Source organism: Tauraco erythrolophus, chromosome 10 (genome assembly GCF_009769465.1).
Source record: "Tauraco erythrolophus isolate bTauEry1 chromosome 10, bTauEry1.pri, whole genome shotgun sequence".
NCBI classification, from domain to species: Eukaryota; Metazoa; Chordata; class Aves; order Musophagiformes; family Musophagidae; genus Tauraco; species Tauraco erythrolophus.
In genome coordinates this window covers 14,810,773-14,834,243 of record NC_141474.1, presented here as the reverse complement: position 1 = coordinate 14,834,243, position 23,471 = coordinate 14,810,773, and the positions used below count along the sequence as shown (strand labels likewise).

At 38.3% G+C, this 23,471-nt stretch overlaps 1 protein-coding gene across 2 annotated transcripts in view; it reads left to right on the top strand.

Moving 5' to 3' along the window:
* PLPPR4 (phospholipid phosphatase related 4) overlaps positions 1 to 17,115 on the top strand; it is a 30,342-nt gene extending 13,227 nt beyond the window's left edge. The window contains exons 2-7 of one of the 2 annotated variants that reach the window (XM_086617520.1): positions 1,096 to 1,281; positions 5,637 to 5,766; positions 7,411 to 7,606; positions 12,271 to 12,328; positions 13,610 to 13,783; positions 15,778 to 17,115. In XM_086617520.1, coding sequence (XP_086473646.1) covers positions 1,096 to 1,281; positions 5,637 to 5,766; positions 7,411 to 7,606; positions 12,271 to 12,328; positions 13,610 to 13,783; positions 15,778 to 17,115 — 2,082 coding nt within the window. The remainder of the gene's footprint in view (positions 1 to 1,095; positions 1,282 to 5,636; positions 5,767 to 7,410; positions 7,607 to 12,270; positions 12,329 to 13,609; positions 13,784 to 15,777) is intronic. The other variant, XM_086617521.1, reaches the window with a different exon arrangement.
* Positions 17,116 to 23,471: the final 6,356 nt, after the last annotated feature.

The following is a 23,471-nucleotide window of genomic DNA, read 5'->3' as shown; positions in this document are numbered from 1 at the left end:
ATTTAGTAGTTGCAAGATTTTACTTTTCAGCTGCAGCTAACAGTGAAAAAAAGTTAATGTGATAACCATCTTAAAAGAAAAGGAAGCAGATAGGCAGTTTACATCATATTATCATAGGTACCTTCATTGCAGTAGAGACGCAGGGAGGGAGTCATTGCATCTCAGTGGAGAAGCAGGCAGTTTTTCTACTGTTGCCTTGTTCAGTAAGGACTCTGGGAAATAACAAACAAAAAATGTTTCTGAGCATTTACTAAGAGAATACAGAGAATAATCACATCTGTTCACCTAAAAACCAATGGCTTCAGAATGCCTATTTGCTGTTTCTTCTCTCAAATGACTTCCTTCTGCTAGTTGAGTCTGTGCTTTCAGGAGCTGGTGGCAAGATACGGAATTTATCCTCAGAGAGGTGAACTTCACTCTTAATAAATTACTGGAAGTAACTGTGAAGGGTAAAATCACTAAGTAGCTGGAGGATAAAAGAATTGTGAACCATACTCATCATGGTTCTACACAGACTGAGTCTTGCCAAAGTTAATTGCTTTTTTGATAGAATAACGAAATGAATATGCAAAGACAGAACGCTATATTATCACATATTTAGATTCTAGGGAAGCAGTGGATACTGTTTTTCATTAACTGGCACTTTGAAACTTAACACAAACTGGCTTTGATATAAACACTGTCATATACATAACAGAGAGTTGCTAAAGGACCAAAAAGTGTTGATGATGAACAGCAGAATGCTGAAGCCTCACATGGGAGACTGCAGTCCTGGTACTTCATTAAAAAAAAAAATATTAAAAAATCAAAGTTTTTCTATTACTGATTCATAGAGGAAGAAGCTAAATTATGTGGGCTGAAGATTGGATTGGGTGTTTTGACTAGCTTGGCAGACAACAGGGTTATTTGCTATCAACTGAATAGTATCATATCTCTAGAGAATTAATTATTTAAAGATGGTAAAATGGATATGACAAGGAGCAGTGGGATGTAAATAGCAAACATCACAGAGATTTATTAACAGACTATGTTGTCTTTGCAAAAGCATTGCTATTTCGTTTCCAAACAGTAATCTGTTGCTTTTTTCTCTTCTAGTTGCCTATATTGGCATCTTCTGTTGTTAGCCTCTATTTTCTTGAACTTACCGATGTCTTCAAGCCAGTTCACTCTGGATTTAATTGCTATGACAAGAGTCTGAGTATGCCATACATTGAACCTACACAAGAGTCTGTTCCCTTCTTGATGTTGCTTAGTCTGGTTTTTGCTGGACCATCAATTACGGTAAGTTTGAGATGCCACTGTCACTTCTTAAAGATATTGAATAGAGTTTCAGCTGGCATAAAGAAAATAGCTCCTTCAGTTTCAGTTAGGCTACAGAGTGTCATCCAGGCTAATTACCTTAAGATTTTAAATTAATCTTTTATTCTTATATAACAGAAGGAGACACACTCCTTAAAGCATTCCCTGTAGCACTTCATCTACTCATACAATCCTGATTGCGGTCATTAATGTTAAGAAACAGCAACTACAGGTGGTTGAGAATAGCTTGAATCGTTCTGTTGTGCTGTACAAATGTTTGAACTTTTACAGACAGGACGTCTCCATACTCTGAGATATACCAAAAATTCAAAATTCCATTGGAAATGGAAGCCTTCTATTTGCAGCATGGAACATGCCACTTTTGTGAGAACTAGCTTTATTCAGTGACAAGGTTTATCAACCGTGTCAGTGAAATCAATTACACTTTCCCAAATAGCACTGGGACTCCTATAAATTGTGAGTTAGTCATTAAGAGCAGGCAAAAGGAGGCTGGTTTAATCATTCACCCAAAGGGAGAAGATTATTTCAGCAAAGAAGTAGTGTCCTGTCAGAGTATGAGCAGTTTAGTCACTATTTCACAGAAGGAAAATATATAAATTGTCTGATGCAGGTGAGTATTGTCCTGCTGGAATTGCTGTGTCAATTTAAAATTAAATTTAAAGACCTTATATATATATACTAGAGGGAATTCATTGTGACTGATTTTAGGCAGCACAGATAAGAGCTTTACTCTCACACCACTCCTGCTTGGCAAATGGAGAGAGAAATTCACCTTGAGTGGGTGATTCCATGCACCTAAAAAGCTGAATCAACCTTCTGAAAGGGTCTCTTCTCTCCCCTGACAGCAGTGACTGCACATCTCGGTTAGACGCTTCTCCAAGGCCAGCTGCAAATATATCTCTGCTGCCAACTCCACTGAATTCCCTTAAATTCAACCAGTTCATTACTTTCATAATACTAGCCAATTTGCAATTACAAAACTTATAAAATGGGATGCCCATATAAAAATCATCAAGTGATGTTCTCGCTTTGCTTTTTGTTTATTTGTCTTTTTTTAGACTGAACTCTTACTGTGTTTGATTTTGGTTGCTTTAGAAACCATTTTTGAAGAGTTTTGCACAACCACCAGGCTCAAAATTGTACTCATTTAGGAACTGTTTGCTAAGAGTCCCAGTGTTCCTAGTGCAGACACTTGCAGCAAAGGCCAAAGACTGTAATAAAACCAAAACTTACTGGTATTGCAGTTTGGCTGAATTTCTTAAGTTTAAACAGTGTTTCGGATAACAAAGTGGACTTTCCTGAAACAACCATAGAAGGAATCTGTATAGGCTCACTTGGTCCGCAGTTGAGGGATAAAAGCTGATTTTTACTTTAGAGAGTTTATGTCAAGCCTAGGTAGTATAAAACATCTTCAATGGAGATGAAAGATGCCATTTTGTTACAGTGTTTATTAAGTGCTTTGATTACAGCTAAATTATTTCAGCATTGCAAGAAGATTTGCAATAGAAAATGTTATTCTTGCTTGAATCATTCTCCTGCTGGCAGTACAGACAGCTAACCAAAGCCATGCGATGTGAGGAACTCAACCCCCCACTTATGCATGCCTATCAAACATAGGATGGTAAAGTAAATAAATCCTGAAGCTCCCAAGTACAACTGCTGAAAAGCTGCAAGCCTTAGGAAGGTGTTCTTCATTTGCATTAGCGTGAGCATGAATGTGATGCTTGTATTAGTCGGAGAATGGGCTCTGATAGTGTGAAATACACAACCTCCTTTAATAAAAGGCACTGAAAATGCTGTAGATCAGCTCTTTATTATTCCATACCACTTCTGAAGTAAAAAAAAATAGTTTTTTTTTTCTCCAGTTTTTCCTTGTTTCTTTGGAAAAATAGGCCAATGAAGTTTAACGCAAAAAGATTACTACTGTGCCATTGTCATCCTGTAGAGTTTAACATTTTATAATTTAGTTGTCATTAATGTTTCATTGATTTACACACTTTATAAACCCTGTAAAATAAAGAAAAGAATGCACGTGCTATGTGAGGAACTGAGAATCTCCAGTAAGATAGCATATGCTAGCCTCTGTCTGCAGTTCAGGTACTTACTGCAGTATGAGGCAGAAAGTCATCAAGACTCAATAAAATACAGGTGTGATTAAGCTGCATCTTAAATATTACCAAAGCGTGTAAATAAGAAAAAAAAAAAGAGAGAAGGGAGAAGGGGAAGTAGACAAGCAAATTCCAGTCTCAATGCCTCCTTGAAGCATTATATAAACATTAGAATAATAATTCATTGCTATATTATTTTTATTGATATACTCAGTTTTTCCCAAGACTAGAGAACATATTATATCTATTGACTTTATAGTAATTTTTTTTACAACAAATCTAGCATTTTGTAATTTATTTTTCCAAGCCATTATTACAGAAGGATCTGTGTGGATTTGGGACTTTATGGTTTGGGTTTTTTTTTAATTTGTGGGGTTTTGCTCATTATTAGTGAGCAGCAACTGATTTTAACCAGGTCTGTTCTATAGCCCTGAAGTGCTACAGAAAACTACTACCTGTATTATTGACATGTGTCTTACAGCTTTTGGCGTATATGAAATTTCCTATATGTATTCATAAAGCACAGGAGATTTCAGTGTGGAACAACTGGACTTGTATGAAATTACCAACATGGATGTTATATGTCTGGAATATAGATATACCTGAATTCCAACATGACTTCTGTTTCCTTCAAAGAACTCTGAATCTGATCCTCTGACATATTTTCTCTCTAGTTATTCATTCAAAAATTTTAGGACCAGTTATCGAATCGTATCAGTGTCGATTCAGATCCTTATCGGCCACTGGCTAAAAACCTACATAAAGGTAACAATGTGCTTTCTAACAGAGATCACTAGGAAATTAGATTGCATTGATTTGGGAAATCAATTTGCAAGGAGAGAGATTCACTGCTGGCAGTTTCAGCCCTGCTGCCTCCTCTACTGTGGGAGTTTGTTTCCTTGGAAATACCAGCCTCTGAATTTTCCTTGACATAGGTCTTGCTGTTCCCTAATTTTCTCCTCAATCACACAAGCTAATCTGTCTCTCTGGTGTTTTTCTCTGTGCTGGACATTCCTTAGAGTTTGGCTAAAAGCTATTAGAGTTTCTCTGGTTTTTAAGTTTGAAATACTACTGATTTCTCTGGGAAGTTTCAGCTGTATATTGATCATATGGAGACAGATAATAACGACCATAGTTCTCATCTAATTAAAGTTCCTTAAATAACCCATACCATTGACTTTTCCATGTAATGAGACAACCTTCACTACTTCAATTTTTCTGGCAAAGAAAGGAAACCAACTTACTAAACCTTTAGCTAAAATAAAGTTTTAGACTAAGTTTGTCTATTGTATCTCCCTTCTCCTAGGGTGAGGGGTCTTAGCATGCACAAACTTCGCTGGTAATTACAGCAGATTCAGCATAATTCAGATGCTTTAGCATCTCATTGCATTGTAAGCTTTGTGCATTACATGTATTAGGTTTCAGTGCATCTGCGGATAGACAAGGTGAATCTCCTCTCAGTGGTGAGAACTGCCTCATTAATTTCAGCCCAGCCCTTATTCTGAACTCTGTACAAGCCCTGTACAGTTTTCAAAGCTGTTGCACTATTTAACAGGGAAAACAATCAAACCTGAATCTGCAAATATATAAATGGATCTGGATTTTGCAGCCACACCATTTTTCATTTATAATCTTCTCTGTATTTCTATTCTGAACTCTTGTATAGAGCTTCAGTCATGATCTGTTTTTCTTGGTGTGTTCGGAGGGGCCATAAGGACAGAACTTTTTCGGCTGCTGTGGATCTGGTTAAAACCCAAGCTAAATTAAACAAATACAGAAGAGCAGGATGCCACGTAATTAGAAGCTGCTAGGGATTGCTAAGCTTGAGGCCAAGACTGAGCGATAAAACCACCTCAGGAGCACTAAGATATTGCAGTGGCTCTGGATTATTTTAGCGGTAAGATTTTCTAATGGTTAATTTTTTATTGTAGAAGCATCAAATTAAAGCTGTGGATCAAGGCCTTGATTCCACTGAGCGCTGTATACTATATGCCACTTACATTTAATTTCAGTGTCACCTTCTTGCCTGCCTTTACTCAGGCTATGTTGCATTACTGAATGTTACATATTGATGCAAATCTTTTAAAGGCAAGTACATGTCAGTGGATGACGTTGGTTGTGGTATAGCTATATTTCAGCAATTTAAATTCCATCAGTGTCTTCTGAGTAACCGCTACATTTAATTTAATGACTCCTTTGTCATTGCAGATAATGATAGGAGAAGGAATCCTCTACTGTTGCCTGTCCAAAAGAAGAAATGGGATTGGAACGGAGGCCAATATTAATGCAGGAGGATGCAACTTCAATTCTTTTCTTAGAAGAGCTGTCAGATTTGTTGGTGGGTTTCAAACGTTAGTCACAAAGAAGAGCTTTCCATATACATTCGGTTTTCACTATGCAGGTTTCCTTCTCTGAAACATCCTTTCAGAATAGTGCAGGGTTGTCACTGGCATAGGTCTTTTTCTGCCAGAAAACGCGAGAAGAAACTGTCAAATGGAGTGACAGAGCAGCCCCGTAATCAGTAATGCAGCATCTACACTCTCTGTTTTCCTTTTCCTCTCCTATACTATTGTCAGTGTTTCTAAAGGAATAATTTATGTTTCCTTCTCTGCCCACCTTGAGCTGGCTTCCTTTTAATGGTTTCAGTGCATCATAAGGATTCAAACCACCTGACACAGTGTTCAGCATGACAGTAAAAACTTGTCAGAAACTGCCAGTAGATTTGACATTCTTTTTCTGGGATGTGTTTATCCACCTCTTGAAAAAGGGCTAGAATCTGGCAACCTAATGATAGAAGAACATATTGAATTGTTTTATTTTACTTTGGTTATTTGTCATTTATGAATAATGAACTTGAAAAGACAACTGGACTTTGTTCCCCTTCTTACAGTTAATTTCCTCTACCAATGAGTGGCTAAAGGAAAGGTTTTCTGTTTTCCAAAAAGCTTTCATTAGAGAGGGCAGCCTAGGCAAGGCCAACTTGCAGGACAGTAGACTGAAAACTTGGTAGGAGGATTATACACTAAGTTTCTGTAGTCTGGCAAGCAAGGAGGTAATGACAGGAGAGGTTATGCAGTCTATGACCAGTAAAGCATCCTCTGAAGAGCAGCAGTGAGAAAGAAGCAGAGGGGACGGCAGGTCACCACATCAGCAAGGAGGACTGTAAAGATAGCCTACGCTCTCCACTTTTCCTCCTGTATGGCATTCCATTCCCTCATCAAAAAAGACAAGCTCATAGATGTATGAATTTCATTCTTGATTCATACTCTGAATTGAGGTTTCTTCCATATTTTAATAGCTTTAGCATTCTTTCAATTTTAAGATTAAAAATAAATTTATTTATATAAATACAAGTAGGGAATTGTAGAAATCTTTAGAGGAAAAGCAGTTGAAAATGCTCAATAAAACAATTCCATTTACTTCAACTGCCTTGTGAATTTGGCATTCTTATCAGACAGAAGCATTGATCAATTACCCACAGGACTTAAATATTTGGACTTGTGGCAAGGACTTGGTACTCAAGAAATACAGAGGTGTGAAGGTAGCGAAAGCTATTGGCAGCTGATGAGTCCCTGGTGGTAAAAAGAGAACAAGTCCTCAGAGCAGTCATCTAATGGGCAACTGTCCATGTTATTAAAACCCTGTATCCCAGTGGGGGCAAGCCCCAGGAATGGACGAGCACATACGCTCTCCTCAAATAGATGGCTGTCTTTTAGTCAGTTCAGAAAACTGACATCAAGCTATCAAAATTAAATGTTAAGTATCAACAGGAAGAAAACAAGCATAAATAATCTTACTTTTTTACATTAAAGAATTCAACTTTGCAATAAACTTTCATTAAAAAAAAATATTATTCTTTAGTTAAATTCTCTCAAGTTCAATGGCACGAGCCACCAGAATTCTGTTGAATGTATTTTGTCACAATGAATTAATCTAATTTATGCATATAGTAAAGTTAACAAGCTCTATTATTTCTTTCCAGGTGTTCATGTGTTTGGTCTTTGTTCCACTGCTCTTGTTACTGATATCATACAGCTATCAACAGGATATCAGGCACCATATTTCCTGACTGTTTGCAAGCCTAACTATACGTCCTTAAACGTATCCTGCTCAGAGAATTCGTATGTCGTGGAAGATATTTGCTCAGGAGCTGATCTCAGTATTATCAATGCTGGAAGGTTGGTTCTGTCCTTTGTTGTGTACGTTTTTAATTATTCATTTTATTTTTTTTTTATGTCCCAGTTTCAAGATTTTTTTTCTAGTTGAAGTCCGAATGAGTTATGTCAGTTTTTTATAACAAGGGTGAGAGCGTAAGTGTCTTAGTGATGCTGAATTTTCCGTATAAAGATACAAGGCCAACAGTGGGCTCTGGATGACTCTGTCAGATTCAGAAGCCCAGCCATTACTAGCTAGTTATTTTCCCTCCTTCAAAGGAGACAAGGTCCTGTACAGTTTTTAAGAAGTATCGCTTCTGCTGCTTTTCCCAGTGTGATCTGGATAAGTTCCCCATAAGATGCAGGGGAAAAAGTCACCTAAGTACTTTATCTGAGACTTCTGTATATCATACATTACTGTCCTGGCAATTTTGTCTTAGTTTGTGAAGATTGGTTTTGGTTTCGTTGGAGGAGTTTATTTGTTTTCTGTTTCTCTAGTTGATTAAGTTTTTTATATTGACAGCATTAAAAAAATCCCTTTGTTAGAGGAAAGACCACAACAAGTGCAAATCTGTGTTCCCAAATACATGCCTTTTCTTTCATGGTATTTCTAACTGGTGGTTTATCCTCCTTGATAATTTATTCTTTAGCCTCCCTACTTACATAGCCAGGAGAGGAATTAATATTGTTTACAATAGGTAGTTTTGGACATGCATATCATTCAAGTCTAGATATAACTCAGCCTATATATCTTATTTTAAACAAGCTCGATGTGATAAAATAGTGATAATTCAATTACTGATGACTGGTCATAGATTTAAACAAGGAATCTGAAGGTGTCAGTCAATAGGTTGTACTGTTCCAGTACATCTGCTACTTGTTAGTTCAGGGACTTCATTAGCATGAAGCGTCCTAAATATATGCACCACAGTAGTGAGAAGTCATGAAGCTCTTCACTGAATACAATACCAGTCTTCTAGATTGTTTCCACACCAGGTTAACCTTTCTGGCCTATTAGTCATTGAATGTTTTGCAGTCCTTCAGAATTTTGGTGCTTCTTTAAATCTCCTGCTCTCGAAAAACATTACAGCAAAATTATAGAATGCTTGAAATGACTACAATTTCTATCTCTGACTGAGCTGCAAAATTTGTCTGTGTACCTCATCAGCAGACATGAAGCTGTGTTACTTCTGTCACATCTGCTTCACTAAAGCTTTGCACTCTTTCTTGTTCTGTATCCAGCCCCAGATGCTAACTTCTGTTTTAACTTTATGTCTCATGGTATTACATCTTTGTCACATGGATATTATTAAAATGTTCTGTCTAATATTAAGGCACCTCTCCCTCAGTTTGCTTGCTTTTCCATTTATTTCAATGGTCACCACACTTGGGAATCATGAAATCATTGACTTTGTAAGTATCTTCCAGCAAATCTCATCACCTGTCTCCTTTCACTGGAACAAACCAATTTTGCTGATGTTTAAAGATCCTCAATTACCATATCAGCCTTCACTTCACTGTCTTTTTTCCTATAACCATTTGCTGTTACTGGGATACTGCCATTGAAGCCTGATGCTTGCAAGCAGTGTCTTGCACCTACATGGTGTTCAGGGAAATCGGTGTAGCTTTACATGTGTGCAGGCAGAAAAATTTTCATGATTACATCTCATTCATTTCATTATCATCTCGAATGTGATGCCTACTGCTCTGAATTGACTGCCTGGAGCCATTTGAAAAACACTGATCGCTCCTAAGTTTAAATATCATCACTTCCAAAAAACAGTTAAATTAGTTGTAACATACTAAGACTAAATACTTGGAATTTAAAGTGTTTCTGTTTCTTTAGGAAGTTGACCGTATATTGATATCTCAAATTTATTCCCATCATAGAGGATGCATTTGGTGATCTGATTCTGGCACCACCTTCAGTTTCTCCTTAATTCAATTTTATTGCATTCTTCCTTTATTGTTGCTTTCTTATGCCAGTCTCAACTTTACTAAAGTGATCAGCACTTGCTACTGGTTCAATACTTCCTTCATTCATCTACTATAGGAGTTATGGTGTAACTTTTTCAGCCCAGGAGGTTAATTTGACTTTAGTAATTTCCGTTTGTAAGGGACTTGTTCATATGTGATTGCTAATGGCCTTCATTTTTCATATGTACTTCCCAGAAACTTTGGCTCCAGAAATTTTCCTCTAGCCTCCCCTTTGAAAAGCATAGAGAAGAATACAGAATTATCCAGCTGATTATATGAAATAATTTTCTGCAACATCCCCAAATATCCAGTGGTTTCCTTTGTCCATCTTTTCCTCTATTTACCGTCAAAGAGCCTTTCAGTCATTTCTGTTCTGATCTCCAGTGAGTTCTCTATCCTCTATCTTCTGATGTTCTAACTCAGTATGACTCTCTTTCTCGGTATGACTCTTTCTTATCATTGTTCCCCCTCTACACATCCTTGTGCATGAGCATTTAGAGTGATATACTGTCATCTGAGTTCTGGACATGTTTTCTTTGAGACCTTTGTTCACCTTTTCAATACAGAGCCATACAGAAAGGCTACATATTTTTAGCTTGAATTATTTTCATTTTAGATTAAAAGACTATGAATGGAAGAACAAAAGCAGTGTCGCCATTAGAGAGTATACAGAGTGCGTTTAGTCTGTAACATGCTGTGCTTGCACTGAAAGCATATGAATAGGAAATAGAACAAAGAGAAAATTGACTGTAGCATAATGACTCACCTTATATAGTGTAAAAATGCCATCAAATTAAGGTTAAGTTCTGAGTGGTACTAAAGTTCATAGAATCAAATCTACACATTAGCTCTGCAGAGACCGTAAGTAGATTTATGTTTTCACTAAAAACCAGCACAGGATAGAGGAGTTGATTAGCCATCGTAAACATTTACATTTTTCATGTCTTTATCATCCTGTCCTCAACCCTGAACTTGTTCCCCAGAGATACTATTTGTGAAAGATTTGTTGGGGGTGGGGGGCGCAGGAAGAGGGGAAAAAAAAAAGAAAAAAAGAAAGAAGAAGAAGAATTTAGATCTGTCTTTAGAAACTAAAAAGGAATCATGCTGATTTCATCTTGGCCAGTCATGAACCTGCTAGAGCCATGAGCTCAAATTTAGGTCAGCGGTGTGGCATTCACACTGAACTACATGCACACATTTAATTGCCAATGAATTATTTACAACAGACAAGGCAAAAAGCATAGGAGAGAAATTTAGAAAGTGGACTCTGCTGCTTTGCATAAAAATGTCTTTGTCTAAACGCAAAGGACTGTTTCAGCGTTTGCTATTTTAAACTAGCTAACTCCGGCGCTGCTAGGAAAATGCTGTGCGTGGAGCCCAGTTAGGGTGACAAGACTCATCTGCGAAGCTGAATGATTGTTGAGTATTTATCGCAAGCTGAGCTTTCTCGGGCGAAGGGGGCTGCAAGATAGGCATACCCTTCTTCACCAAGACAGCCAGCACATTACATTACATGTCCATGCCGTTTTAAGGAGATACATGTACAGATATAAACTGCTATACATGTTCACTGCATCTTACTCACTTCTAGAGCTCAGAGGTCATAAAAGTTTTTCAGGGCTTCTACAAGCTAGGAAATAGATGTCTGCCATAGAACAGGTGTTAGTGAATCCACTCCCAGCTAAATTTTTCCCTCCACTGTGTAAAAATCTCTCCTTTATGTTCCCATCACTTTTCCTTTGTTGTTTTTAGAGGATTGAAATGGGTCTATAAGAAGAATAATGTTAAAAGAGGGCCTCATGATGGTTCTGTGAGCTGCCACTTACAAAACCTCCTTTTCTTGGTCAGGGAAGTAGAAGCTAAGCTGTCACTTTTTATTTTTGTATCTGTAATTTCTGTCTCAAGACCCAGTCCACATCGTTCAAGTCCCCAGATTTTCAATGGGAGCAGAACACCATCAGCAATTTCAAGAATGGAACTGATTTCGCCTACTGTCTCACACAGTTTTGACATATTTTCATTTACCCTCTTGTTCTGGGTGTCAGGAAGGGGCTTGGTAACTTAAAATACCCTCTCCACGTTCTTTTATCCATTCGCTCATATCATGTTATGAAGTGCTGAAATTTAAAAAACGAACCTGAAGACATAGCAAATAAAGATGCAGTTTGCCTCTCTTTGAGAATGTCACCCTGTCATGCCCCCCATTATAAGAGCAACCAAGCAGGGGCACGAAGATGATGAATTCAGTTGCTGAAGACAGGGGCTGATTGTCAAAGCATATGAGTCCTTACTTTGAAAAGAGTCCAAGTGAATTCAGTGGGAATAATCATAAAATCAAGGTTCATGCATTAAATAAGTTGTATAATTAGGTACTTACTGAAAATTTAATATGGAAATTTATTTATATAAATAAATGTATATATATTTCTCTCAATCAAGCATTCAGTCTTTAGCTCATTCCCACTGTTCTCTTAGTACACAAAAATAATTTGATGCTGAATATTTACTTCAAAACAAAGTAATTTCATTAACATTGGTCCTTTCTCCAGATTATAGAAAAGAAATTTAGAAATTAAACATTACTGATCAGCTTACACTTCCTAAGCAATATATGATTGAAAATGACTGTACCACCCAGTGTTTTTTTCAAGTGAACACTAGCACAGTGTATTTGAACTGAGAAGCATAATTTGAGTGTCCTTCCTTGGCAGAAAGTCATTCCCTTCTCAACATGCCACCCTGGCAGCCTTTGCAGCAGTGTACATTTCGGTGAGTAACCAACTCTGTTCATTTTCATTTGTACAAGACAAAAGTCAGAAAGTCATTTGCTGTATATTGTAAAGTGATGTGTTGCCTGGATATCCTGGATGGATGTAAGTTTTTATTCTGCCAGTTTGAAAGCAAAATAAAACTAACAGTTAAAATAAAACCAGCTCTATTAAGAATACAGAAAAGTTTCAACTGCTTCATATTCTTTGTTAAGAAGGAACAAAAACTGCAATGTTAAAGTATATGTGGTGCCTCATATTATTCCCATATAAAGTGCAGTGCTTATCTGTCTTACAGGGTGATATTTTAACTTACCATTCAAATTAACCTTTATGTGTTCTGCCTTTTCTCTATTGCTGTCTTCACTTGACTCGCTGCTTTTAAACTTGAGGCATTAAGGAACAAACATTTATGTATATGTAGTTTCATTTGACCTCCATAGAATTGCAGCATGGATGAACTGGCACAGTCACTCCCAGAGGCCTCCCAAGGTGCTACTGCAAAGCAAGTGAATTAAAACTATCAGTAACTAGCAAGGAATTTAGGACATGCTGCAGCGATCTCAGCTGATTTTCCACATCTGACCAATGACATTTCTTCAGCATAGGCTACAATGTTTGTATAAGTGACCACTTACTTGAAGTTTAAAAAAAAAAAAAAAAAAAGAAAAGAAAAAATCCATCACTCATGCTATAAACATCAGAGGGAAAAAAACACCAATAACAACCAGTTAATGAAATTAGATAATGGAACTGTGCATGAACTGGGAGCTTGCCAGTATTTATTCAGGCCAGGGAAAGGCCTAAATTTGGAACAGTACTGATGAACCACCTCCACTTCATTTTTGTGACCTCCCTGGCATCATGGCCCCCAGTTGAGAAAGGCTCTAAAGCATCTGGTGGTAGCTTTTGTTAGAACAGGTTATTGCTTTCATCTGGCATGACATCTGGCTTCTGTATTTCAGAAGCAGTGACTCGTTGGTCACATTTACAGAACATTTAGGCTCTGACTGTGAAGAGTATTTAGACATAAAAATCCTCCTAATTGATGTCAATAAGCAACACTACCTGTTTTTTTGGAAATCCATTCCGTGTGATTTCAGATACAGTAAGTGAGCAAATTTTAACAGAGCTGTAAAGTTAAAAAATTAAACTGATTATTTGCAGTATTACTGTGTAATAGTGACTACGTGTGAAAGAAACATTGAATGTGAGAAATTCATATCCTCTTAGGTAAGTTTAAGTTTCTTCAACTGCTTCTTCATTTCTTTCTTTTTTCAAGATGTACTTCAATTCTACATTAACAGACTCCTCAAAACTTCTGAAACCACTCTTGGTCTTTGCTTTTATCATCTGTGGAATTATATGTGGTCTGACTCGTATCACCCAGTATAAGAATCATCCAGTTGATGTTTACTGTGGCTTTCTCATAGGAGGAGGAATTGCTCTCTATTTGGTAAATATAATATTCATGTAGTTAAGTTTTAGCAAATAAAACTGATAAGGCTCTAACAAAAGTACTGGTATTTTTTACAAAAATTTTTCATCATGGTCACATGCCATAATTAGAAAAACAGTCAAAATATGTTGAAGATGATGTTAAGGGTAATCACTTTAAAAATAAACAGGAAAAAGCAAATATGTATTTCAATTTAAAGTGCCATAACAGTTCACAAAATGGTACATAATCATCTGGTGTTTGATACAGAAACAGCTCTAACATTATGTGCTTCATTAAATGCTTAAAGATACTCATCTTTTCTACTCCACACTTAGAAGCATAACACAAGAAAAATATTGGATTAATTGGTATTTTTTGCCAGCCTGAGTTTATATTGCCAACATTAGCTTTATGATCTCAAAAAGAAATGGTTGAGTTAATATGCAGCAACTTAGCTGAGTAAATTGCCGAACCTGCAAGACATCAAAGGCAATGTTACACTCTTGTGATTCTTTGGAGCTCTTGGAGAAATTACGCAGGGGAAATAGGATGCCCAAGACAGGTTATTCCTAAGCTTTTCCTCTCTACTGGGTTGAAACAGATGGAGCACCTTGTGAGGGTCCTGTAAGGGAGTATGTAGAATAGGCCTGTTTGTATCTGTCAGTAGGAAGCTCATCCAGCGTTTGCTTTTGGTTGCTGCTCTCAGTGTGTCTCCAACATGACTGCTGCTGCCCTAGCTGTTCAGCACAGTGTCAACTCCGGTGCCTGTGAGCAATCAAGACCTTCTACTGAAAACGTTTTTGCCCCAGCATGGGCAGGTGAACAGAAGAGTCTTAACAGCCAGTGGGATGGTTTTGACCCACAAGAAGTCAGTGATGAATTTTAGTATAATACTAAAATAAGTTCATATGCCATCTCCTTTTTTTCTGTGATAATTTAATCTAAGGTACATGCAGATAGTCTGCAAAGGTGATCGGGGGGAAAAATGGCTTTCACAGTGGCAGAAGGAACAGAAACCAGGGTAGATAATAGAAACCCCACAAGCTACCAAAGCCAGTTTCTGTGATTGCACTGTGAGAAGAAAGGCACTCTGTTGAGAATATTATTTCAAATGATTAAGCTGTTGTAGACTCTCATAAATGCAGCTGTTGTTCGCATGTTTGAAATCCACAAATAACCATGCTCTTTATTAGGTCTTCTCCGTATACCGTTGCATGATAACATACATCAGAAGGTACATGGTCCTGGGTACCCAATAGTCAGTAAATCTGTCCTGAAAACTACACACCAATAAGAGGAAGGGGAAGGGAAATAATGTGAAAATGCAAATAACTCAAAAGGAGCGTAAAGAACAAGTAACCTAAGTGATTCAGTCAGGCATTTGACCCTTTCATGGAATATTCTCTCTCAGTAGAGAGAGACAGCATTTTACAGTGAGTCTACTGAATAAACTAAATCTTGTTACAGTTCTGCACAGCTTGGAAACCAATTGATTTAAAGTTGATAAATTGTTCTATCATGTAGATATTGTATTACACGGTTATTATGCAGTAGAAAGGGCAGAATCACAGAGCAAAGAACTCAAGCTGTAACAAGATTCAGTAAATCAGAGCAGACAGTAGCATAGCTGTAAAATAGCTTTGCCCAGAAGACTGCAAACATTTATGTTGTTATTTTTGTAACAAAACATTCTTCAGCTGTACCTGTTGCTTTATAAAATAAACTGAAAGAGGCTAAATCTTTTCCTCAACTATTCATTGCCATGAACTGTGTGCCCTAGTTACCCTACTGAGGCTACTTCATACATACCTAGATGTACCAGATTGAGGACAGAATTTGGAATAAGGATATACTGGTGAGGAAAGGAAAGTGAGCATACCCTGTCAGTTAAGCTAGACTAATTCTGTCACTCAATATTTGTTTAAAGTCATAAGAATATAATTAAAATACCTTCAAATGTCTCTTTTTTTTCCCCTAACTGATTGTTGACGCTTCTGTTCAAATACCAGGGCCTATATGCTGTGGGGAACTTCTTACCAAGTGACGACAATGTCTTTCACCCAAATTTTCAGAGAGAACCTCTAAGGTCTTTGACAGACCTCAGTCAAGATGCAAACAGAATCCTGCCAGGTAAAAATAGTAGCAGCAGTGATGGCATTGCCTCTCACCGTACAGAAAGTATCCTGAATAGAAACCACAGAGATTCAGGGTCCCTGACCAACATCAAGAGAGCAAATGCTGATGTAGAAATAATAACACCACGAAGCCCAATGGGAAAGGAAAATATGGTTACTTTCAGCAACACTTTGCCAAGAGTCAACACACCATCCTTGGAAGATCCAGCAAGACGAAATGCAACAATACATGCATCGATGGATTCTGCCCGTTCCAAACAACTGCTTTCCCAGTGGAAGAACAAGAACGAAAGTCGAAAGTTGTCACTGCAAGTAATAGAGACTGAATCTGGCCAGTCACCACCAAGGGCTATCGAAATGAGGTCAAGCTCAGAACCTTCCAGAGTGGGTGTAAACGGTGATCATCATGGCCCAACTAGCCAATACCTGAAAATTCAACCTGGCAGCGTACCAGGTTGCAACAACTCAGGTCTTTCTGGTGGGCCAAGGGTCTCTATTCAGTCACGTCCTGGCTCATCCCAGCTAGTGCATATTCCTGAGGAGACTCAGGAGAATGTGAATACATCGCCCAAAAGCAGTTCAGCTAGAGCTAAATGGCTGAAAGCTGCTGAGAAGAGCGTTGCATGTAGAAGCAATAGCCAGCCAAGAATCATGCAAGTAATAGCCATGTCTAAGCAGCAAGGAGTGCTTCAGGGCAGCCCAAAGAGTTCAGAGGGAAGCACAGTCACCTGTACAGGAGCCATCAGATATAAAACCTTGACAGACCATGAGCCAAGTAGCATTGTAAGAGTTGAGGCCCACCCAGAAAATAACAGACCTGTAATTCAGATGCCATCAGAAGGTGAAGGAAGTGGGTCATGGAAATGGAAAGGTCCTGAAAAAGTCACCCTTCGTCAGACATATGAGCTAAATGATCTTAACAGAGACTCTGAGAGCTGTGACTCCTTAAAAGACAGTTATGGGTCAGGTGACAGGAAAAGAAGCAACATAGATAACAGTGAGCATCACCATCATGGAATCACGACAATAAGAGTCACACCAGTAGAAGGAAGTGAGATTGGCTCAGAGACTCTGTCCATTTCTTCTAGCCGGGACTCAACACTTCGAAGAAAAGGTAACATCATTTTAATCCCTGAGAGAGGGAGCAGTCCAGAGAACACCAGAAACATCTTCTATAAAGGCACATCCCCCACACGAGCATACAAAGAATGAGAGGAGACATATCAGCTGGTCCACACCACCACAAAGTAAACACATCTTGACACAGGTTCTGCTCTCTTCATTTTGAGCTGATATTTATCTTTCATGTGCCAAATTATTGACCAGCAGCCCAATTGTTGTTGAACATTGCTGATGTGCAACGTGCATGAGCCTGTGGAAAGCATGTGGTGGGGGGAAAGCACAATGCTAGAACCTAACTAATGTGAAACTTGTTTCTTCAGACTCAAAACATTTATCTGAGGGTGATGATGTCAATCAAAACAATGGTCTTTAACACAGAGACTGTATTTCCTGAATGTGCCAACTTTTTATTTTATTTATATTTGTGTCCAAAATCAACTGATTTTTTCACAGCAAAGGCTGTATCAGTGGTATATATTCACCTTTGCAGAATTTGCACCAAATCTTTAATACAGGATGGTGCTGATAATAACTTTACATGTTTTGAAAAATTGCATACTTATTAGACTCTACAAACACATGACATTGATGTGCAGTTACTTTAAAAGTAATATTGCTAATACTATGATGATGCTGGCTGCATTCATTTAGCTTAGGAAATATTTACAGCTTTGTTATAGTGGATCTGTCACATTCAAAGATTGCAAAGGTTTTGTGTAGTTCTTTAAGATGTCTACTGCAACAAAAAACGTGTGGGTGACGTTCCATTAGAATGGAATAACTATCTATTTTGAATAGTTTTGCTGCTACTGCTCAACTTTTGTTTAAGAACAGGTGCTACTAATGAAGAGGCTGCTTCTTAGTAGGCTAACTTGTAGAATTGTTTTAAATTATGTTTTTTAAGGGGTCTTTTAAAATACTACAAGTAATTCAGATTTTACATTTTTAAACCTCTTATTCTGTCCTTCAGCAACCCTTCCATTTTTTGATCAGTTTTTTACCCATACAATGCAGGGCACCAATAACTGCAAGATGTGCAAATGTGAAAGGTGAGCCAGGAGTAAATAAAAATAAAGGGCCACTTTCCTGACTAGCTTCCAAGGAGACTGTAACCAATATCACAGCTCACACTTGGAAGCAGCTATTCACCTCACTTGCTTGGTATGCCACAAGAACAATCACAAGTTTCACTCCATTTAGGTGAAATCACAAGTCACCATCATTTAAGGAATTTATGCTTCGCTTTAAAAATGGAATGCCTTGGTATTACAGAATCACTGAATGAGTGTTGCATTGTGCCACTACTACTTTTCACCTCCCTTGAGACACCCTCCAGAGCCTTCTTAAGCATTATATTTTTTCCCACCACTGCCACTTAAGAATATGGAGGGTCTCTGCACCTGAGAGAACATGGATTATTTGAGTAAATTGAGCTTTGAATATAATGAAAGAACTTACCTGCTAAAAATTTCCATTGCCAAAATTTGTTGAAAGGATAAGCTCTGAAAGGAATAAGCATAGCATGTCCTGGGCATGCTAGAAGAAATGCCTCATTACATTTGGCTCTGAGTTAAATAATTTAAATCATGAAGGAAGCCAGGGGCACTGCTCACCCACTGCAGCTCCTCATTCTCTCCTAGATTATCTCCACCTGAAAGAGAACTGCCATCAGACACCTCCCAGCTCCCCTGCTAGGAGGAGGAGGGAATAGTTTAACAGTCCCCTCACTGAATAAATAGTAGCAGATCAGGTCTGTTCTGTGGCTTCTTGAGAGGAGTGTTTCACTCTATGTCCTCTTCTGATTTAGGGTATCAGAGAACCAGATACATACTACATAGTCAGATGCTGTCTACCAATCCTACCCCACAGAACTCAGCCCACCCTATGCCAGCCAAGTAGGAGGTAGAAGGAAGAATCATCCCATCCCAAGAAGATAAATAGCACAACACACAGACCAAAAAAAAACCAAACCAACCCACAAAAAAACCTCAAAACCAAAACAACCCCAAAACCAACCCCAATCCTAAGTAATTTCAGAAGTACAATGATAGTGTTCACTAATCTGTATAGAAGAAGGGATTCAAAGTCAATAGAAAGCTTTATAGACCTTCCCAGTTATACAGCTGCTCCAGGCTTAGCTGAGTGCTGTCAGCCAACCCTGCCAAGCAATGCTTCCCTCACCTTCCCATCACCCAGTGCTGTGGAAGAGTGTTGGTCCTTAAGAAATGAATACATTTTTCCTGCCAGTAATAGAAAAAAAAAGCATCATAGAGTTGATCATTGGGAGGAAATATTCTGAATATTCTGCAGGTTACATGTAAGAAGCTAACCAGTAGGGTTGCAGCATATTGTGTATGTTAAAGGCACAGTATGTTGAACTCACACTTTAAGGCACATTAGCTGGGAAAAAATAATCATAGATGCCAGGGAAAAAAAAAAAAGTAATTTTTTAGAAATATGTTCTCAGACTCTAGTACAAGTCAGGATTCGTTTTTTCTTTTTAAAAGGATGAATCTTTAGTCCTTGGTATTTAATACCAAATTTTGTACCAGGTTCCTAGGAATTACAAACACTTGGATTGTCATGAACAAAACCCTTTGGATTTAGTTTGGTCTAGGTACATGATAAAGCAGGTAGGATTAGCTTTAAAGGAATAGGTAAGACACAATCACTGTTGGCCTATCAATGCAGGGAAATAAGATGCAATCATTTGTTAGTTTGTAAGTGCAGGGGAAAAGAACATAAGTAGATGAACCTGGAAATAAAGGAAAATTGAAATGGAGAATAATGGCAATAAAGCAAAGATTAGAAAATGTTCCCTCTGGCAATTTAGCTGTTTTGGAAACAGCAGGATTCCTGGTGGGAGTGTTTGTTCTTTATTCCTTGGTTTTAGTCAGATATATATTGGCATATGTGTTGCTTTTATTACTCTAAAACTTGCTGCACTATTTCAAGTGCAGTGTGATATTTTTCCTAAAGTTTCCTATTTCTTAACAAAAGATTTTAAAGCTCTTGTGTAATCATTGAAATTGTGTTCTTTACATAAATATTGATATATTCTTTTTTACTCAAAGTGCCAAAGGCTACTGTTTTTAATAATGGCTTATCAAATTATATTACGTTAGAGAGCAGAAATGTAATAATATATACATTGGAACTCAGACCTCTGCATGTATATTTGATAAGGAGCCTTTTGTAAAATTACTCTTTGTTTACATTCCACTGATACCTTAATTTAAAATTAATCAAATAAATTGACAGGTGACATCTTCTTAGTGTTCTGATTTTCTTACTTGCTAACAGGCACGAATTTCTTTGTTAGGCTGTGCTTTACTGAGAAAAGAAAATACTCAAAAATAAAATATGTTTTTAATGAGAATTCTCTATATAAAGTATTGTGTTTAATAAAATGTTATGCAATGTTTTCAAATGGAAAAGAATTTGTAAATTGCTATAAATGTATTTTGTTAAATAAGTACAGATCAATGCTATTGTGTGAGTTTATTGTGCTAACATCATGAAAATAAAGATAAAATTCCTCCTTGATGTTCAGTCATCTCTGGTGAAGCAAAGTCTCATTCCCTCCCAAATTATTTTTCAATATTAGGTCACGACATGTAAAGTGGTCATCAGTGGGAAACCTCAAAAGTTGTAAGAAGTTACGAGGAACAGTGTCTGAACGAGCTTATCTCTATCCAAAACACATTTTACAAGAAAAGAAAGCAAGTGAATTGGGAACTTCAGGCCATGTGAGGGCACGTCTGATAGATAATTCTGCAGGACCAGCTGCATTGCTAAGCCCCTAATGCCTCTAAACCACCTTGCTAGTGTTGGTCAGACTGCCTTACATGGTGAGGCCCACCTTGGATTTGTGAACAAGAACAGGGTGGATGTCAGGAGCAAACCTGAGAGGACAGGCTCTCCCAGGGGAAGAAGTTAGGATGCAGGAGTTACCAGGTGACATACACCCTTTGCTGTCAACAGTGAAAAATGTTACGTGTAGCAGTACAGTGGCAAAAACAGTCTTGTCTAGAAGCCACACAAGGTATGTAACAGCGAACACTGTCTCCGAGTCTGTCTTCAAACACCCGTAACAGGTGGCACAGACATTGCCAATGGCATAATAAGGAGCACAGGAACTAGCAGGGCCCCTGCAATACACGGCAGCAAAGCAAACTGACAGAGCAGCTTTCCCACATGTGCCTAGGCCTTTGTGCAGGCTGCCACTTTGTAGTCGCACGTCCTTCTAGCAGGTGACCTGCCTCAGCTGGGGTGGTGGAGGGACCGGGCAGCTGATGGCACCACTGGCTCCAGCCAGGCACCGCATTGCTGAGTGGTGCAACAACGTACACATGCCGTGCTCCCAGCAAAGGAATGCTGGGGCTGACTAATGTCATCCCAAGCTGTGGTGCAGATCTGGGTCACTTACCAATCCCTGTCCCAGGACTTTCATGACCATTTTAAGGCGGACACCCTCAGATGAAAAAGAATCGGAAAACAGTATGTTGTCTCTCAGAGAAAGGGAAGCATAATATACAGCTGTGATATTGCTCCCTCTGGTGCGACTTGAGGAGCTTTCTGCTGTGACTGGGCCTGGAGAATATCCTGACCCCACTGCATGAGTAGCCAGCTTCAGGAGAGGACTCTCCTTTGGCCAGCAGCAGATGCTGGTGTGGCAGCAGGTTATCCTTGAATGAGGACTGTGTGAAGCATGAGGGCTTGTGACCAAGGTCATGGTGTCCCACCCTCTGGGACACGTGTTAGTAGCCTGGGAAAGCTACAGACAGCGATGGCCCAGGCATGGGTCAGAAAGACCCTGGGAAGGAGTGCAAGAAAGTAAAACATCCTGCTAGGATATGACTCTATTGAAAGCTGACACCTAATACAAATCTGATGAATTCTCCTCCGGGAATGGCCCCTCCCATGGACTAAAAAGGGGCCTAGACAATTAGTTCAAATGTTTTAAAAGGCACATTTTAAACACCTAAAATTAGGTTAAAATGAAGTCCTCCTCTGAAGGGTACATTTGATGTAGAGGTTATATGATAAAACTTGATCTAAGATGAGAAATTACCTCTACTGACAAGCCTCATCTTATTCTCTTAGACCATTCTGCCTACAGCAACACTATTGCTAAATTCAGAGAGCTCACTGTGATCCAGATTGATGACTGCATCTAATTATGCAAAGGAGTTTCCAAAGGTATGAGTGATTCAACTGAAACTTAAATCTATTTCGTGCTGGATTTTAAAAGAGCTTGAGATGTTGATATAAGAAGCCACCTAAGACAAGATTGTACTGTAGTCAGTTTAGTATAGATTCATGAAGACCTTTCCTATGACTGATCAGTGCACAGCTAATTTGGCAGGAACATTTTAAAGGCATTACAACCCTGGTTCATAAAATTGTGAACAAAATGTCTTCACCAATCACAGGATGTATCAAGCACTGGACAAAACTAAGAAGTGTCTCCCTACTGCACGTTGACAATGAAAGCAAGGAAAGTCCAGCTGCATACACACGCACAAATGATGCAAACTTACCGTATTCAAGCCAGGCTTTAGAAAGAGAAAGCTAAATAGATAATTTGAGTAACAAATTGTGGCAAGGCTGCAAATACTCTCCAAAATTTTTCTGCTTTGCCTGCAGTAATCTCTTCAGGCATTCCAAATATGCATAAAGACATCATTTGGTTATACTTCCAATAGAAGAAATCTGTTCCCCCAGTGGATTACCACAAAGGATAATAGGAAACTTGCACATTCCATGGCTTTACCAGCATAGTCCTGTTAAAAAAAAGAGTGGAGAAGTCATCCAGAACTCAAGCAAGTCTGCTTGGACCTAGAAAGCACCTCTAATGTTTGAGGAAAAAAAAAGAAAAAAAAACGCAACAAACTTTTTTTTTTTCCCCCCGAAAAATCTCCCTTCCTTCAAAGGCAAACTGTCATTCAGCTTTTTCCAACTGTATCACTTTTCCAGTGATACTCAGAGAAATGAGAGTCATGGGGATTCGCAGATCTGTCAAGTCTCTGCAGCTACTAAATGATGAATAAGGGAAAGCTCTGCTCTCTTACCAAGCCATTCAGAGGAGACTGGAGCATATCTGGCTGCGAAGTTTTCAACAGAATTTGATTCTTTTCCTATGTTTGTTACTACTTCAAACTGAGCTTGCTGATTACAATGTCTGTTCCTATACTGGGCCAGAAAACTAGTTTTGCTAAAAGAATAAGCACACAATTGGGAGCAATAGCTTTGCTCATTTTCACCTGTAAAGTATATGACAATATAACCTATGCTTTGCAAACAATAGCTGCATTTGAATTTTCCCTAAAACTGGCTATAATGGTGGGTTTTTTTCAATTAGCACAGCCTATGTTTATCCAAGTCTTCAGTATCTATTCTTTTGGTGTTCTTTCACATACATATTCATGTGATGTTCATTGCCT